At 44.7% G+C, this 19,616-nt stretch overlaps 1 protein-coding gene across 2 annotated transcripts; it reads right to left on the reverse strand.

Moving 5' to 3' along the window:
- Nucleotides 1–1,743: 1,743 nt before the first annotated feature.
- LOC140460665 (uncharacterized) lies at nucleotides 1,744–18,639 on the reverse strand. Of its 2 annotated transcripts, none has more exons than XM_072555285.1 (2): nucleotides 18,550–18,639; nucleotides 1,744–8,533 (listed from the first exon to the last, which is right to left on the reverse strand). In XM_072555285.1, exon 2 carries the CDS (start codon nucleotides 8,128–8,130, stop codon nucleotides 6,910–6,912), a length of 1,221 nt encoding a protein of 406 aa, XP_072411386.1. In that variant the 5' UTR covers nucleotides 8,131–8,533; nucleotides 18,550–18,639; the 3' UTR covers nucleotides 1,744–6,909. The 2 variants fall into 2 exon arrangements, with proteins under 2 accessions (XP_072411386.1, XP_072411387.1); XM_072555286.1 differs by lacking the exon at nucleotides 18,550–18,639 and adding an exon at nucleotides 11,449–11,519.
- Nucleotides 18,640–19,616: the final 977 nt, after the last annotated feature.

Here is a 19,616-nt window from a genome sequence, read left to right on the forward strand (position 1 = left end):
GTCAGAAAGGGAGTGGGAAGATGAATTAAAATGGGTGGTGACTGGGAGGTCCGGTCGGCCTTTGCAGACGTGGCTGTGATACTCGGCGAACCGTTCCCCAAGTTTAAGCTCAGTCTCCCCGATAGAGGGAGGACCACAGTTGGCAAACACATGGCAAATACAGTACCCCAATGTAAAGTTAAAGCCTTTGCTGTGAAAATAGACAGAACGGTGTATTGTTTAAATGGTGATATATTGGGATATGGAGAAAGTGAGGACTGGAGATTAGAGTCAAAAAGTGTGGTGCTGGAAAAGCACAGCAGGTCAAGCAGCATCCGAGCAGTAGGACAGTCGAAGATTTGGGCACAAGCCCTTCATCAGGAATGATGCGTGGATGTTCAGAGGGGCATCAGTGTCCTTCTGTGCCAGTTGTCAGACTCGTGCAGCAGGCAATGAGCAAGGCAAGTGGTGTATTAGCAAGATGATCTGGGATTAGAAGTGCGGGTGTCTTCCTGCAGTTAGGGGGTCATTGAATATATTAAAGGCTGAGTTTGTCTGATTTTTGAACAACAGTGTGTGGATATTTATGTTGTGTGGATGAGGTTTTTTTTGAGTGGTTTATGTGTTGGATGCAGGTACAGTATCCATGTTTAAAGTGGAAGGCAAGAAAATAGTTTGAAGACCACGACAGAACAGTTAGTCAGACAGTACTTCAGCGCAACTGTTCCATGCTGACTATGTTCTCAAACTAAACTATTGCCACTTGCCAGTGTTTGGCCCATATCCATCCGCACCGTGTCTGTTCATGTACTTATGGAAATGTCTTTTAAATGTTGCATCTATGCGTGCATCCACCATGTCCTCTTTACATTCACTCCATACATGAACCACTCTGTTTATAAACAAACTTTTCCTGATTCTGTCCACTCTGTGAATTCATTCCCTTTCCTTTCTTTGCTGCAAGTCATAAATTGAAGCCCAGAATGAAAAAAATGGAAAAGGAGTTGAGAGGAGAGTGCCGTACTCACAGATGGTTGACAGAATAAGGAAGTTGCAGGCTGGAGCAAACTCAATCTTCATGCAGAGAGCGAGCGAGCAGCAGGAGCAGCAGCTTCCAACGTCTGCATTCAGACAATAGGAAGGCTCTGATTGGCAGGAGAACCAGTCACCTTCTGGTCCGCCAGGGCTCCTGACTGGCCTCTTTCACCACCCTGTCTACCAATAACTCAACTTTCAAAGAATTATGTACCCGATTTGGAGATGCCGGTGTTGGACTGGGTTGAATGGAGTTAAAATTCACAGCACCAGGTGATACTCCAACAGGCTCATTTGTAAGCACTAGCTTTTGGAGCACTGCTCCTTCATCAGGTGGTTGTTTCTTATGATCCTGCTCCACAAACACCCAATAAAGAAGTTCGTGCTTCCAAATAAACCAGTTGGATGATAACCTGATGTCGTGTGGTTTTTAACTTTATGAACCTGAACTCTTCCCCACCCCACCCCATGTCTCTGTTCTCCAACACGACGCAGGGCCCTCTCATGAACTGCACAAGTCCTGCTCTTCCTTGTTTTAGCAAAATAAAACCCCTTGCCTTCATCTGTTGCTCTCTGACACATGCACGCACACACACTGTCTCACAGGCTTATATTTCATCAAGCACACACTTCATTATCATGCACAAGTCAATGGAGTGAATTTGCATTGGCAGAATTATATTTGCAGATATATTCAATTTTGCTCAAAAAGCACACAAACTGCAGGTAGTCAATCCATATAATATTTTATAAATTCCTAGTTTGGTTCATAGAACCAATCTGATTCAAGATTGGGATACAGACTCGAACCTCACACCTTTTATGCAGTATCTGAGCTGAGATATCACCTATTTTTATAAAACCTTAAACCATCTCGAGAAAGTAAATTAAAAGTAGTTCTGGAGTTTATATATTAATGAACTGAAACCTGCAACTATGGAAAATAAAGAACAATGAAAGCATGGGAAAGATTAAAGCATGAAGACCACTGGCAATCTGTGGAAGGCAAGATAGGATAAGCATAGTGGAAGTTTCTTACACCAATTAGCAGAGTAAGGTTAAGACTGAAAGGTCACTATGGCGAGATGAGATAACACAAGTAATAAAGCAAGTTTCTCTGTTAAGTGTTATTATGACAGGATTGGGACAAGAAGGATTTGGGACATGACATTAAGATATCTAATTAATAGTTAATAGAGTCAGCTTGAGACAGGAGACTATTGTGACAGATGGAATATCTCTCATGACAAGTTAGTCTGGAATACAAAGATCACTGTAGCAGAGTTAGCAATAAATATCTAACCGTGACATTAGAATAACATTAAGTAGAATGTACAACTAAAGAGATAATGGGAACTAACATCACTGGTTTATTGTATGGCTAGAGTGAGGTACTTTGATTAATATAGTTGGACATGATAAGCTAACAGAAACATGATAAAAATGATATAAAAATCCACGGACCCTGAGGTTCGGGGGAATTCAAGAATCTGCTTTCTCAGAGTCACGGATTTTTGTTTGCAAATAAAAGACCTACTTCTTGAAGAACTCTCTGCGTCTCCTGGTGGTTCTCTACATTTTCTCCACAACAAATTTGGCGCTGCGAGCAGGGTTGTGCAGAGACCCACCTGGACAGAGGGCGGCAGTAACAGGGTGCTTGTTGGTCCACCGGGGGCACTCCCGAGACTGACAGAATAAGGGTACCCAACAAAAGAACGTTAGCATTTTTGCTGTGAATTCGGACTATATTCTGTTGGCTTTGAGTGGTCCTGGAGGACTCAGAGGTGCAGGAACCTGCTGGAGGGTCTCTCCGATCCAAGATCCAAAGGCGAGGGGTAAATTGCAGCTGATGGAGACGTGGAGAATAGGTCAAGAAAACTGCGTAGTGGGGTAAGGGGTGAGTAAGAATAGAACGTAGCAATTGTTGAGTATAAATTCCACGTGGTGTATATAAGACCCGAGAAATAGATAGGGCAGAATAAAGAACGGGAAATTGTTTTACTGGAAGCACTGATAGACCTGTTTAGAAAATTGGCAGATTGGCAGTGGATGATTAAAAGTAAAATAGCAGAGAATAGTCATCGTGTTATATTGTTACTAGACTGTTTTAGATAAGGCCTGTAGGATAACAAGAGGGATTGAGTATAGAAGCAAAGAGGTGCTTCTGCAGCTGTACAGGGCCCTGGTGAGACCACACCTGGAGTACTGTGTACAGTTCTGGTCTCCAAATTTGAGGAAAGACATTCTGGCTATTGAGGGAGTGCAGCGTAGGTTCACGAGGTCAATTCCTGGAATGGCAGGATTGCCTTACACGGAAAGACTGAAGCGACTGGGCTTGTATACCCTTGAGTTTAGAAGACTGAGAGGGGATCTGATTGAAACGTATAGGCTTATGAAAGGACTGGACACTCTGGCAGGAGGGAACATATTTCCGTTGATGGGGGAGTGCCGAACCAGAGGACACAACTTAAAAATACGGGGTAGACCATTTAGGACAGAGATGAGGAGAAACTACTTCACACAGAGAGTGGTGGCTGTGTGGAATGCTCTGCCCCAGAGGGCAGTGGAGGCCCAGTCTCTGGATTCTTTTAAGAAAGAATTGGATAGAGCTCTTAAAGATAGTGGAGTCAAGGGGTATGGAGATAAGGCTGGAACAGGATACTAATTAGGAATGATCAGCCATGATCATATTGAATGGCGGTGCAGGCTCGAAGGGCAGAATGGCCTACTCCTGCATCTATTGTAAAAAAAAAAATAATAGGATTTTTGAAAATGAACAAAGGGTCTGTTTAAGTAAGGCTCTGGGTGACAGCAATTGATTTAAAGCAGAGTTATTGGCTGCTAGCAGCAAAGCTCTGTGTGTGTGAGAGAGAGCAGGAGCACCTGTAGCTTGCAGAATGTACGTGTATATGTGTCTGTGAGAGAGAGAGTTTATAGTTTAATTATTGTAATCTGATTTGTATGCATAATTATTTGTGGTGGTTAAATGTTTATTTTGATTTTATTTTGCACTGTAAGAATTTAAGAATTATTTTTTGAGAGAACTTTCTCAAGAAATAGTTAGTGATTGGTGCATTTTGAAGATGCAGTCTAAGATTGATTTAGGCTGAATGAATGAGAATAGGTTGTTTGTATTAACTAGCTGCAACTGAGGACGTTTAGAAACTGATAGATTGGGAAGGGACAATTGCAAGTTATAAAGTCAGGAATTGCTTATACTATTGAACAAAAACTATCGGACTTGAATGGTATAAGCAAGTGATTTATGAGAGCAAAGACAATACATTAGTTGGACTGAAATATATTGTAGAATGGATATAGGGACTGCAGTTGAGATACTGAGTGAGAAATTTCCAATGGCAAGAATTGATATTGTAAAAATTTCAGAGAAATGGGAAAAAAGAACTAAGGATTTATTGACTAAATGGTGAAAAAAAAGGTACTTTTGATTAACATATGTGCAATGAGATGGAAGGATTAATTAAGAACTATAAGCCGCAAGATAAATCTAAAAATAAAAACCAAAAAAGGGATCAGGAGATGGAAATACTGAAACTTTTCAGGAAAGAGGGTGAGGAACTGAAAGTAGCTTGTCAGGCACCTGTGGTGACCAGGAAAGCTGCAAAAGAACAAGCTGAGCAGTTATAGGAAACAGGAAAGCAGGAATCAGCTCCCCCCACCCTCTCTATACCCAGATGTGGAGGAGTTGAATAGACCTCCTCCCTACTTGAATGAAGAGGCATTGAAGCAGTGTCCAGTAATAGAGGGACAGTTAGAATGGTATGGAAGTGCGGAAGACAAAAATGAACTGAGGGAAAGAAGAGAAAGAGAAAAAAGGGACAGGCAGGAGCAAATAGAAGCTATACAACGAGAGCAAGAAGAGCTGAAACATGAGATTAGTGTGCTGCGTGGGCTAAGGGAACAAAAAGCAATTGAGGAATACTCATTGTGATATGAAAGGAGGGCTGAAGAGAAAAGCTGTGAAAGTGACGCAAAAGAAGCAGAAAGGGATGATGAGAGACCAGGAAAGAAAAAGGTCCCAGTATCTCAAGAATGGGAGGAATTAGAAATAGCATCGGACTCAGAGCCCGAGGGAGAATTATTGAGAAGTAGTGTTGGTAAAGGGAAAAAGGGCCAACAAGGAAGGATGCTACCGCGCCTTATAAAAGAGGGGAGAAACCCACCCTACATGCCTTGGGGAACTCAGGATCTGGAAAGACTGAAGAATGCACTGCTGAGTTTACATGAGGGACCAGGAACGTGAATCAGGGCTTTTGAAGATGAAACCACAGGACGGTTGCTGGCCATAGGAGACTTGAAGGCACTGGTGAGGTTGGTAGGGCTCCCGAAAGTTAAAGGAAATAATGGTCCGAACCCGTTTGAAAATGCAGCAGACGATCCAATGATTGATGGGGTCGGGTTTGATCAAGTGAGACAGAATGTATGGCAGGCCTTAAGAGACTGGCTCTGAGAGGGGATCCACTGGGAGAAAGTGAAACCCCGGCTGCCTACTTGGAGAGACAGTTAAAGAAATGGAGGCTGGAAACAGAGCAAGACATAGAGTCTAATCAGTTGCTGACCACAATGTTCCAAAATTCCATCAGAAGCAATGCCCTCCCAAGTCTGGTCAAGGCTGGAGGAGGTGGTGGGTCTGACATCATCAATGAGCCACCAGGAATTGAGCGATCACATAGCTCACGCAGCTGAAAGGTTTCAAAAAAGTCAAAAAGACAAAGAGAAACTGTTTGAACAGCAGGAGGAGGTGCAAAGGAAGCTGGCTCAAATGCAGCTCAAAGAGCTTAAAAATAAAAAAAACTAAAATGGTGTTGCCAGTAAGAACCGACACAACAATCAACATTGGCGTGAACCAAGTGCCAGCGCAAGGGGGTTCCTATCAGGTAACCAGACGGGGGCCAGAAAGTCCCATGACAGCAATTGAGGGTTTTAAGAGAAACTTTCCTGCAGGTGACTTATCCGGGGCAGGGCAGATTTAAACAACAGCCGAAACAGAACTGGAGTCCCCAAGGACAGGGACCTAGGAATGGTACATGATAAATAATCAGGCTCAAGGGGGGCCAGAAATGATGTGCTGGGGATTCCATCAACCAGGCCACTTTAGGAGGAATTGCCCTTATTGGACCGGACCCCCCTCTGCCGTACAGTGGGCCTAGACAGCGGGAATCCCCAGTGCCCACTTCCCAGACACCCACAGGCCCTTATGGGATGTGTTAGGGATGCCCTGACAACCTGGGTGGGAAGGGGCACTACCCTCTAGTAGCAAGAACCAGTAATACAAGTTAATATAGAAGGGCGGCAGACACCGGTGATGATAGATACTGGAGCTACGTACACTTGTGTACAGTTGCGGTGTGCCTCTCACCTTTCCATGTCAAGTAAATTTGTTAAAACTGTAGGATTCTCAGGGAAATCACAGTTAATCCTATTTACAGCTCCAGTACTGTGCAGTAAAAGTAGCAATTTTTTCAAAACAGCTCAAGGTCAGGCACCTGTGGATCCTTGGTACAGCCTTATCCCGGAGGAAGTATTGCCTCACTCAGCAATTTCAACCTGTATCCAAGTAAGTTGGATGAGCAGCGTAGAGTCAACCAGACTGCTGTGGGTCTAGAGTCACGTGTAGGCCAGACCGGGGAAAGGATGCAGCTGGGATGACGTTCTCTAATAACTGCTCAAGTCTTCCCTAAAAAAGAACTGAGTGAATCAGATGGGGGTTTTCTTCCACCCTGACCTCACCAACGATGGTTTCATCTTTAGATTCTGAACTTCAGATTTCTGACCAAATTTCAATGCCACCATCTATCGTGGTGGGAATCGAACCCGGGATCCCTGGAACTGGGTTGATAGTCCAGTCGATAATGGCACTCGGCCATCACTCCTTCAATCCCCCTGCGATGGCACATGAACTCGCTGGTGGCTCCGCAAGTGGGAGTTGCGGGTGAAGGCCTTCCCGCACTTGGGGCAGCTGAAGGGCCTCTCCCCCGTGTGGACCCGCTGGTGGGCCAGCAGGTTGGAGACCTGGGCAAAGACTTTCCCGCACTCGGGGCAGCTGAAAGGCCTCTCCCCGGTGTGGACCCGCTGGTGCCTCAGCAGGTAGAAGGAATCGCTGAAGGCCTTCTCACAGTCAGGACAGCTGAAGGGCCTCTCCCCTGTGTGGATCCGCTGGTGCCTCAGCAGGGATGAGGAATCACGGAATGCCTTCCCACACTCAGGGCAGCGGAAGGGCCTCTCCTCCGTGTGGACTCGCTGGTGCCTCAGCAGGGTGGAGGAATTGCTGAAGGCCTTCCCGCACTCAGGGCAGCTGAAGGGCCTCTCCCCTGTGTGAACCCGCTGGTGGGTGAGCAGATGGGCGGAATTGCTGTAGGCCTTCCCACACTCGGGGCAGCTGAAGGGCCTCTCCCCCGTGTGAACCCACTGATGCCTCAGCAGGTAGAAGGAATTGCTGAAGGCCTTCCTGCACTTGGGGCAGCTGAAGGGCCTCTCCCGCGTGTGGACCCACCGGTGCTTCAGCAAGTCAGAGGAATCACGGAATGCCTTCCCACACTCTGGGCAGTGGAAGGGCCTCTCCCCTGTGTGGATCCGCCGGTGCCTCAGCAGGGTGGAGGAATCGCTGAAGGCCTTCCCGCACTCGGGGCAGCTGAAGGGACTCTCCCCCGCGTGGACCCGCTGGTGGGTCAGCAAGCTGGAGGAATTTCTGTAGGTCTTCCCACACTCAGGACAACTGAAGGGCCTCTCCCCTGTGTGGACCCGCCGGTGGGTTAGCAGGTGGAAGGAACTGCTGAAGGCCTTCCCGCAGTCAGGGCAGGGGAATGGCCTCACCCCCCTGTGGATCCGCTGGTGCCTCAGCAGGTTGGAGGCCTGGGCAAAGGCCTTCCCACACTCTGGGCAGCTGAAGGGCCTCTCCCCTGTGTGGACCCGTCGGTGGGTCAGCAGGTTGGTGGAATTGCTGAAGCCCTTCCCGCAGTCAGGGCAGGGGAATGGCCTCTCCCCAGTGTGGCTGCGCCGATGAATCTCCAGGGCAGAAAGGAAATGGAAGCCTTTCCCACAGTCGCCACACTTCCATCGTTTCTCCACGGGGTGGGCTTCCTCGGGTTTCTCCATGGCCGAAGTTTCAGCCACACACAAATGCGTGTGGAGCCCCTACCCACCGTGAATTCCTCTTTCCAGGCTGTATAACTGCTTCAGGCTCCACACTCAGTGCGCTGCAATAGTAGGGTCGCTCATCCAGTCCCACTGATGATGAAAACATGCTCAAACAGGAACCAAACAGCTTTGCTCCTTCTCATAGAATCATAGTTCAAAACCATTGTGGTGCCGATGGATTGAATGAGTGACTGTCAGACATTGACATCAAAGTGAGGACTGCAGACGCTGGAGAGTCAGTGTTGAAACGTGCAACGCTGGAAAAACACAGCAGGTCAGGCAGCATCTGAGGAGCAGGAGAGTCGATGTTTCGGGCATAATTGTTGATTTTGAAACTTCCGTCTTCGGATCATCAAATACTCTGTAAAAAGAGATCACAAAAGGTCATCACTGTCAGCCCAGGGTAGAAATTCTGAACAAGCAATTCTACTTTCTGTGGAATATTCTTTTCTTTTGTTATTCCATAAAATTGAAAGCACCATCCCACTCTCTCTCCCCCTATGTTCTCACTCCGCTCTAACTAATTCTCCTGAAGGTGCTGATTCAGGATCTTACAGGGGCATAAAAGCAAAAATGTCAAGACTGACATCTCTCTGCATTTTGGATAATTCCACCTGAAGGTTAATATCTTTCACAACACTGGGATACTGCTGAGAGATAAGGTCTGCTTTTGGGAAGCAAAAAAAAACCAAAGAGTTTATGACAACCCATTCCCTTCAGAGAATCCCCACAGTTTGGAAGCTGGCCACTCGGCCCAACGAGTACCACCCCGACCCTCCGAAGGGTAACCCACCCACACCCATTCCCCTACCCCTATTGATCAACATTTTCCCCCTGATTAATGCACCTAACCTGCACATTCCTGGGCACTATGTAATTTAGCACGGTCAATCCATCCTAACCTGGACAAAGTTAAAAATCACACATCACCAGGTGAGTGTTCAATGGGTTTATTTGGAAGCACTTGCTTTCGGAACGCTGATCCTTCATCAGGTTGTTGTGGAGAATAAGATCATAAGACACAGAACTTATAGAAATGCATTATAGTGTCCTGCCATTGAAATGATATATTGAACAAACCTGGATTGTTAAGTCTTTCATCTTTTAGAATGGGTTGCAGTTATCATTACTATGTAAATCCCAGAAATTCTTGTATAAGAATACAATACTTATACATGTGTATGTGCATGAAAGAGAAAAAGTCTATTTCTGTGCTGTATATTTCTAAACTGTTTGATAACAGTTTCTGTTGCTGTCAATGTTGTTGTAAATCATAGCTAGGTACTAATAGTTAGATGTAAGGTAGACAAAATTCCCCAAGTAGGGCACCATATAAATCCTGGGAGATCCTATTTCTGGTTTACTTCCTCATGAACAAACATTAAGGATGAGCCTGTATTCATTTGTAATTTTGTTTCATTTTTCTTGCTTAATTCCCTGCTATGACTACACTGTGTCTGGATGGTTGACAGGCTGGGAGATTCAGGGTTGGGTCTTGATTGCTGAATGTTTTATTGTTCCAGAAGGTGTAAAAGAGATGAGGGGAGGGGAGAGAGGGGAAAGAATCAAACTTCAGCAGAGCTGAGAACAGACTAACTTCGAGATGCCTTTTAACTGTTGTAATTACATCAGTCGCCACCACTTCTTCTGGCAGTTCATTCCACACATGTAACATTCTCTGTGTGAAAAGGTTGCCCTCAGGTTCCTTTCAAATCATTCCCCTCTCACCTCAAATGTATGCCCTCTAGTTTTGGACTCTCCTATCCTGGGGAAAAGACTTTAAAGTACTCACCCTATCCATGCCCCTCACAAACGTCTATAAGATCACCCTTCAGCCTCCGATGCTCCAGGGTAAATATTCTCAGCCTATTCAGTCTGTTGCTGTAGCTCAAACCCTCCAAATCTGGCAACAGTCTTGTAAATCTTTCAAAGTTTCATATGTTTCCTATAGCAGGGAGACCAGAACTGAACACAGTATTCCAAAAGTGGCCTAACCAATGCCCTGCACATCCACAACAGAACCTCCCAGCTCCTGTACTCTCTTCTGTGACTAATAAAGTTGAAAAATGTGGTGCTGCAAAAACACAGCAGGCCAGGCAGCATCCAAGGAGCAGGAGAATCGACGTTTTGGGCATAAGCCCTTCTTCAGCTCATTCCTGAAGAAGGGCTTATGCCCGAAACGTCGATTCTCCTGCTCCTCGAATGCTTCCTGACCTGCTGTGTTTTTCCAGCACCACATTTTTCAACTCTGGTACTCCAGCATCTGCAGTCTTCACTTTCTCCTAGTGTGACTAATAAAGGCCAGCATACCAAATGCCTTCTTCACTATCCTACCTACCTGAGACTCCACTTTCAAGGAACCATGTCTCTTTGCTCTGCAACACTCGCCTTAACTGTGTCAGTCCTGGCTGAATTCGCTTCATCTTATCAACACCTCAAGGCCAGGAACCTGGAACATTTGAGTTCCTTTCCATATATGGAGTTGTTTTTCTCATTCCTTGACTGATATGATAGTTTACTGGTCTTGTACGTCTGCTGTTAGGTCAGTTTAACTTTACATTTTTCTCTGCCTGTCTGCAAAGTGAGGCCCTTACTTCTTTGTTTCCCTATGCTTTTGTAGATTTCACAATAAATGTTAATTTTCCATTACACCAGCTAGGTACCTTTTAAATGCTGTAATTGTACCAGCTGCCACCACTTCCTCGGGCAGCTCATTCCTTACACGCACCATGCTCTGAATACAGGAATTGCCCCTTAGGTTCATTTTAAATCCACTTATGACCCATTCAGGGAAAATACCTTGTCTATTTACCCTATCCATGCCCCTCATGGTATTATATAAGTTTGTAGAGTCACCCTCAGCCCTTAGCGCTCGAGAGAAAACACTCCCACCCGACTGAGCTCAAACCCTGACAACATCCTTGTCAATCTTTTCAGAATCCTTTCAAGTTTCACAACATCCTTCCACTAGCAGAGAGACCAGAACTGCACACACCATTCCAAAAGTGACCTAACCAATGTCTGGTGCAGCTACAACATAACTTCCCATAACTCTTATAAGTAGAGGATTGGGAAAGTTTTCAAAATCCACAAAAGACAACCGGGAAAGAATGGAGGGACAAACCGAAATTTTGAGAGTCAGCTTGGACATCAGGGCGGGGGGATGGGAATGAGGGAAGGAAGCTGAATGTGCTGGAGCCAAGGTGAAGGAAGAACAGAGGATGAAAAACCGGTTTGAAGCTGTAATGAGGAATATCGCATGTGCTGTACTTGTACCTGTTGCAGTTACTGGTGGGAATAGCATTTTAAAAAATAAAAACAAGAACGCTATCTACCCCTCCACCTTCCCAACGTCGATCCTTCTGTTGCGCGGTGTGACGTCAATAAAGAGGGGCGGGGCGAGATCGTCAGCGGGCTTTCGCGCCACGCAAGCGCTGCCCTGCAGCAGAAGGGGTGGAGAACACTGTCCAAAAACCCCTTCCCTTCAGAGAATCCCCACAGTATGGAAGCAGGCCACTGGGCCCTACGACTCCATACCGACCCTTCCAAGGGTAACCCATCCACACCCATTCCCCTACATTTAACCCTGAGTAATGCACCTTACTTACACATTCCTGGACATTATGCACATCCCGGGGAACTATGGGTAATTCAGGTGATTGTGGCATATAAAATCATAATGTGGGAGATTAGAAATGTTTTTGCAGGTGGGGTGTTAATTCTTGTAGCATGTAGCATACTTAAGGCTAAGACTTTAATTAATATAGAGGGTCTTTTAAAGAAAATAGTTTTAAGCTAGGAAATAACTTTAAAGTGTTGTAGTTGACCACAAAAAGAAGCAACAGGGGCATTTCACAATAAAGCTTATAGTATGATAAGAGAAACTGGATAAAAGAACAAGCTGTAACAAACAAGGAACAAAGAATGCAGACAGGACAGCAGGATGGCCAGATAAGAAAATAACTAACAAGTGAGGTAATCGGCTTATGATAGGATGGGAAATGGGAGGTGTGATTCCGCAACTTGTAAATTAAATAAGAATGCTAACAGGCTCTGTTTCGCGCGCATTTCTGCTTGATTGCAGAGCGTCCAGTTCTTGCAAGGCTGAAATAAATTGTTCTTGTTTCCAAGGCTTTGTCTCAGGCTGATTGATTTGTGAGTGAGTTCTGTTTCTCACAATAAGACAGAATTTATAGCAAAACATTACCCTATCCTGCCACTGAAATGGTATATTGAACTAACCTGGATTGTTAAGTCTTTCACCTTTTCGAATGGGTTGCAGGTATCATTACAATGTAAACTCCAGAATTTCTTGTACATTATCTTCTTGAGATAACAAGGTTTTGTAGCAAAAGGTGACAATGTTTTATGACTTACATACAAAAGAACTGAAACCAACATGGTCATTCTAACAGATAAGAGACTTAACAAACACTCCAGATCTTTTTCAATATATAATTTCTGTTACATCACACTGTAAACTTTGGTATAAATTCTGTGTCTTAAAAGTTATACTCCACAAACACCTGATGGACCTGTTCTCCTAAAGCTAGTGCTTCCGATTAACTATAACCTTGTATTGTGTAATTTTTAACTCTGCAAATACACATTCACTCCCATGGACTTATGTGTGCGCATGTGTGCATGACAGAGAGAAAAGTCTACGTCAGTGTTGTACGTCTCTATGTCTATTTGATAACAGATGCTTTATTTCTGTTGATGTAAATATGTAGTAAATCTTAGCTAGGTACTAATATTTAGATGTGTGATAGAGAGAGAGAGAGAGAGTTCCTCAAGTAGGGCACCATAAGAATCCTGGGAGATCCCTATTTCTGGATTACTTCCGAATGAACAAACATTAAGCACGATTGCCTATTTATTCCTCATTTTGTTCCATTATTCTTGTTTTATTCCTTGCAAGGATGTGGGAGAATTGTTAGATTTGGGTCAGCCATTTTGTCACATATTAAAAGCCTGGAAACCATTTTGACTCTCATCTTGTTGCCTGCTTGCTAAAGCTTATATTTCCCAGGCTAAGAGGAGACGGTTGGCCTGCAGCTGTACTGCTCCCTGATAAACAAATTCTTTCCATCCCCCACAGTTGGCGAGTCAGGCAGGAATACCCTGGTCCTGCCAGGTCTTCTTTGAGAGAAGAAACATAGAAGGTACTTGCTGCTTCGGTTGTGTCCAAAATAAAAAGGAAAGCTGGCCAGGGACAAAAATGCTGTTAGAAATGCTGATACAATTCTCGCTACTCAGCCACAAGATACTAGTGTGAATACTCAACAGGGTCCTAGCATGTGGACATAATGTTGCTGAGAGCACTTGTGCTTTACAAAGTTAGTAATAATGAATTTGTTTGCCCCAGGGTTTTGAGAGGTGAAACCCTGTTTGATAAACCCTGCACTCACACTGAGGTCCATGGCATGCTTCAAGAGGTCCCCGATCTGTTCGAGTGTCCAACGTTAGTTTTAATTGCCGAGTAGAAATCTGCAGTGAGTATAATTGCTCGCTTCAGGATGTCCAGACTTGAATGAATTTGACATACAGGACACATTGGGCAACTATTAAAGACGCCGTTGTACTTCCCCTGGGTTGTGGACTCATGCAGAGAAACAAACAACTTGATTGAAAAGAGTGTTCGATTTGCAAATAGAATGGCTGAGAGGTATTTAGAGTTTGCACACTTGATTAAGCAGCTATGCGTCACAGCCAGGATTTATGAGGCTCAACTCCCTAACTTGGACTGTTCTGGAATGTGAGTGCCTCATTACCCTTGGAAAGAAGGAATAAACAAAAGCTGACAAACAGATATGAAGAAAGTTGGAGAATGTTCCAGAGAGAGAGGTGTGTGGGGAGGGGGGCGGAAACGTAGGCAGGCAGAGAGACAGAGAGAGAAGGCCGTGCAGGTAGGCAGACAGACAGACAGGGAGAGACTGCCTCAGTGCCAACACCCTGCAGCTTGCAGAAAGGTTAACACTTTGTAATCTGGTTTGAATGCACATTCGCCTGGGTCTGACACTGAAATCACAGGGGAAGCCCCTGCTGAAGAGCACAAACTATGGTCTCAAATAGGGTACTCCCTCCACACCCAAACCAAAATCTGGGTGACCCCTGCTGGACTGGTTTGTGTTCCTTCTTTGCTGCTGCTGCCTATTTTAGTTGATTATGTGCATTATTGTACACACTTGGGCAGGGAGGGAATGGTTAATACTCTGTTACAAACTTGGTGGCACCTGGATTTTCAGAAAGCAGCAAGGAAAAGAGCTGAAGTGTGTTTAACTTGTAAATTTTAATTTGATCTTTCTGCCTTTCACTGCACTCTTTCTTATCTTTCTTTCACTAACTCTGTTTGATTGGGCCTGATAACCTCGAGTAAACGGGAATTACACTTTAATGCTTTTCTGTATACACAGTAGGTCAACCACTCTACCTGCTGAGTATGTGCCCATTATCCCCATCCATCCCGAACCCGTACCAAGCGAGACCTTATGGAGTTTGAGCAACTTGCAGCTTTCTTTCCCCCTGCCTTTGGAACTGCTTAACTGGAAATCAAAGTCACCCCGCAGACAATCCTGCGCTCGGCTAAGTTCACTGTTATGGCCCCCCTCTCCAGCGATCTCTCAGATGCCGGGATTTCCCCCTTCCTGATAATGATTCCCAATCCCTGGAGCTGTCTGTCCCTGTCCTTACTAAACCCGAGGACTATCTGTCTGATCTCCAACCACCACCCCTTGACAATCCCCCTTTTGCTGACACCCACACTCTCTTCTTTTTAATAAAAAGGAGGGAGGAGAATTTGACCAAAATCGCCACAAAACTATGTCAAAGTCATTTTGTCACAAAGCAATGTTTGCAATAAAATGTAGCCTGTTAACATAATGCTGTCTGAGCCCTGGCTAAGGAATTCTGTTTTGATAGCCTGACCTTACAGCTGTAGGCTGTCTCTGCTCCTCAGGCCATTAGACTGTGCTGCTTCATAGAATGATGGATTGGTTCTCTCTGTCCCTTATCAGTAATTTGTGCTGAGCTGAACCTGCAGAATAAGATAACATTCTGTTTTGTAAACATTAAGAAGTGTAGGTCTGGACAATGTATGTGAACCTTACAACTGCCCCTCAGTTGCATAATTAATGGAGAGTGGGGCTTGTGTTTTACCATATAATTTGTAACATTCTGTATTTTATTGGAATACATCAGATTTTGTTTTGAACTCAAGAGGTATTTCCCATGGTCTCCTCTCCTGACTACTTTGCTTTAAACAATCTGGCATGCGAGTTACTTTGCCCCAACCATACTAATAGTTACATCGAAGGGAGAGAGAATTCCTCAAGTAGGGCACTATCAGAATCCTGGGAGAGCCCTATTTCTGGTTTACTTCCTAATGAACAAACAGTAAGCACGAGCACCTATTCATTTCTAATTTTGTTCCATTTTTTCTTCTTTGATTCCCTGCTCTGACTACACTCTGTCTGGTTGATTGACAGGCTGGGAGATTGAGAGTTGGGTTTCAATTGACTGAATGTTTTATTGTTCTGGAAGGTGTAAAAGGGGCTTGAAAGCTTCAACAAAAATCCAGTAGAGCCAAGAACAGACTGACATCTTACTCTGTGCAAACAAGGAGATCAACAGAGGACAGAGAAATCAGGCCCTAAAACCCGAGCTGACACCAGGCTACCCTGTGATCAGTGCTTTGATTAACAGTGCCAACCCTCTACCTTTACCTCGCTTCCCGTCTGACTACCCCCTCGATATTCAGGATCCAATCCTTGTCATCCTGAAGCCATGTCTCTGTAGGGAGTCTCAGACCATAATTGTTCTCTTCGGTGTGTGCAGTCAATTCATTCACTTTTGTTACAATGCAGCACACATTCAGAAACATTTTTTTAGTTTCAATCTTTGTGATCTTCAGAATCCAGTTTTGATTGCTGGAATATTTAATCTCCTTGTTCCTTTCTATCATTCTGAAATTTATTTTCCACATCACTACATTTGCTCACCGGCCTTGATTTGGATTGGCCATGCTAAATTGCCTATAGTGTGCAGGGATGTGCAGGTTAGGTGGGTTAGCCATGGGAAATGAAGGGTTATAGTTTCATAGTAATAGAAGCAGGAATAGGCCATTTGGCCCATCCAGCCTACTCCACCATTCATTTAGATCAGAGCTGATCTATCCATCGACTCAGCTCCTCCTCCCTGCATTGTCCCAACTACCCTTCATTCCTCTATCATTGCAAATACCCATTCAACAGTGATTTGAATATACTTAATGAAGCTGCCTGTACTGCTTCCTTGGGCAAAGAATTCCATAGATTCACTACTCACTGGGAAAAGGAGCTCCTCTTCATCTTCACACTGAACGCCACCTTCACTATCCTGTCCAACTGAGACTCCACTTTCACGGAACTATGAACCTGCACTCCAAGGTCTCTTTGTTCTACAACACTCCTCTTAACTGTGTCAGTCCTGCCTGGATTGCTTGACTAAAATATAACACCTCAACCTCTGTAAATTAAACTCCATCTGCCAGTCCTCAGCCCATCCGATCAATTCTAATTTATAGCGAATCTCTTTCCTCTCTTATTCCCTCTAAGCTGAAAATCCCTATCCCACACACTCTCCCTCCATTCTCAATTTGCTGAACCTAATCCCTGCTGTACATCATCCTGAAGGGTCTGGTTCATGCTGGTTAACAAGCCTACACATTGAAACATACAGAATCCTGAACGGCCTGGACAGAGTGGTGTTGGAAGGATGTTTCCATTGATAGGAGAGACTAGGACCTAAGGGCCCAGCCTTAAAGTGAAGGGAAAACCTTTGAGAACAGAGATAAGGAGAAACCTGTTCAGACAGAGAGTGGTGAATCTATGGAACTCACTGCCACAGAAGGCTGTGGAGGCCAGGTCACTAAGGATATTTAAGACTGAGATAGATAGGTTTGAGAATAAAGGGGGAAATCAAGGGTTATGGGGAGAAAGCAGGAAAATGGGGTTGAGAAACCGAACAGCCATGATAGAATGGCAGAGCACACCTGATGGGCTGAATGGCCTCATTTCTACTCCTGTGTCTTATGGTCTATTGCTGTCCTGGACACAGTGAGAGAATTGGGAGCAGGAGTAGGCCATTTGGTCTTTTGAGCTTGCACCAGCATTGAACAGATCATAACTGGATATGAAATTACCAACATCTTGGTGCATAGGCAGGGACTTTTTTCACTGGAGCACAGGAGGTTGAGCATTGACATTCGAGAGGTTTATAAAATCATGAGGGACATCAATGAGGTGAATGGCGGGTCTCCTTTCCAGAGGTTGGGGGGTTTCAAGATTAGGCAGCAACTGTGAAAGTGAGAGGAGACAGATTTTAAAAAGGCAGGTGGGGCATCTTTTTGTACATGGAGAGTGGTTTGTGTGTGGAATGAATGTCCAGAGGAAATGGTGGATGCAGGTACAGTTACAACAATTAAAAGATATTTGAATAAGTACATGAATATAAAAGGTTCGAAGGCATATGGGCCAAACACAGGCAGGTGGAACTAGTTTAAGTTTGTGAATATAGTCAGCATGAACTTATTGGACTGGAGGGTCTGCGTCTGTGCTGTATGACTGACTGTTCTGTACTGGTCTTAAAACCATGTTCTTGCCTTCCCCCATAACAATTCATTTTGTCGTTCAAAAATCAGATGAACTCAGCCTTGAATATATTCAATGACCCCCTAACTGCAGGAAGATAAGGTATCCCGACTTCCGATCTGAATTCCTCTTGCTGATATACCACTTGCCTTGCTGATTGCTTGCTGCACCTGTCTGACAACTGGCAGTGACTGGTGTAGGAGGACACTGAGGCCCCTTTGTCCATCCACACATCATTCCTGAAGAAGGGCTCGGGCCAGAAAAATCAACTCTCCTGCTGCTTGGATGCTGTCTGACCTGCTGTGCTTTTCCAGCGCCACACTTTTCAACTCTGATCTCCAGCATCTGCAGTCCTCACTTTCTCCACATCCCAATAAATCACCACTTAAACAATACACCTCCTTTATGCTTTTTTTCCCCCCACAGCGAAGGCTATAACTTCACATTGTGGTACTGCATTTGTCATGTGTTTGACAGTTGTGGTCTTCTCTACACCAGGAAGACTGAGCATAAACTTGGGGAATGGTTCAGAGCATCGCAGCCAAGTCCGCAGAGGCCGTCCGGACCTTCCAGTCACCACCCATTTTAATTCCCCTTCCCACTGTGTTCTTCCAGCCTCCTGTCTGTTTTCCAGTGTCTCTCCTCCCTGGATTCAATCCCGTTCCTTTCAGTTGCCGAAAGTCAACAATTGAACCCGAGAATGAAAAAAAATGGAAAAGGGGGTGGAAAAAGGGAGTGCTGTACTCACAGATGTTAGACAGAGGAACGAAGTTGCAGTCTGGACTGAAGCTCAGTCTTCATTCAGAGAAACAGAAACAGCAGCAGCACCAGCTTCAGAAGCTCATGGTCTACCTTCCGCTTTCAGACAATTGGGGGGGGTGGGGAGGCTTGGCTTTGATTGGCAGGAGGACCACGCTCCTTCCTGTATTCCAGGGCTCACTATTGGTCCGTCAAAAGAAGGTCACCCGCCTTCTCAGCAAACAGCAATGAGCATGTGCAATGTTTTGCTGACCCCAACACCGATGAGCATGCGTAGTGTGCCCTGTGGACAGATTGTAAGTGTTCAAATGCCAACAAGAGAAATAAAGGGTAGAGCCACAATTTTTTTAATTCTATGTGGCTCGACATTTTTATTCCTTTTGCGTTTTGTATGTCTCTTCCCCCTTGTAGGGGAAGGTGGGACTCCAAAACTAGAGGGCAGAGGTTCAGGATGAGAGAGGAGAGATTTATGAGGGTCCTCAGGGCAACATTTTCACACAAAGGGTGATATGTGTGTGTATGGAACAAGCTGCCAGAAGAAGTGGTGGAGGCTGTTACAATTCCAACATTTAAAAGGCATTTGGATGGTGGTATGAATAGGAAGGGTTTAGAGGGAATATGGGGCATAAGCTGGCAAATGGGTCACTAGATGAAGTTAGGATATCTGGTTGGCCTGGACTGAAGGATTTATGGTGGTGCTCTGTAACTCTATTTCAACACAGTCAGAATTAATTTCACAAGACGAGGAATAGGCCATTCACCCCCTACAGCCAGTCCTGAGCTGTGGCCTAACTCCACATATTTGAATGCAAGTTTCAAAGATTTTACAGCTCTTAAAAAATTGAACATGCTTTCGGACTTTAATGATGTTTCTGAATAAGAATAGCTAAAATGATACAAATGTAAAAGATCAGTAATTTCAGAATGTAATTGCAATGCAGAGCTTTTCTAACAGTAGGTGTGACTTCTGTCTGTGTCCCAATGTCAAGTCAGCCTGATGTTTAAATTACTTTCTCAAATGTAATTTAAACAAATTCTGGGATTAACATACCAAAG

The sequence above is a fragment of the Chiloscyllium punctatum genome, chromosome 36 (assembly GCF_047496795.1).
Source record: "Chiloscyllium punctatum isolate Juve2018m chromosome 36, sChiPun1.3, whole genome shotgun sequence".
Taxonomy (NCBI): Eukaryota; Metazoa; Chordata; class Chondrichthyes; order Orectolobiformes; family Hemiscylliidae; genus Chiloscyllium; species Chiloscyllium punctatum.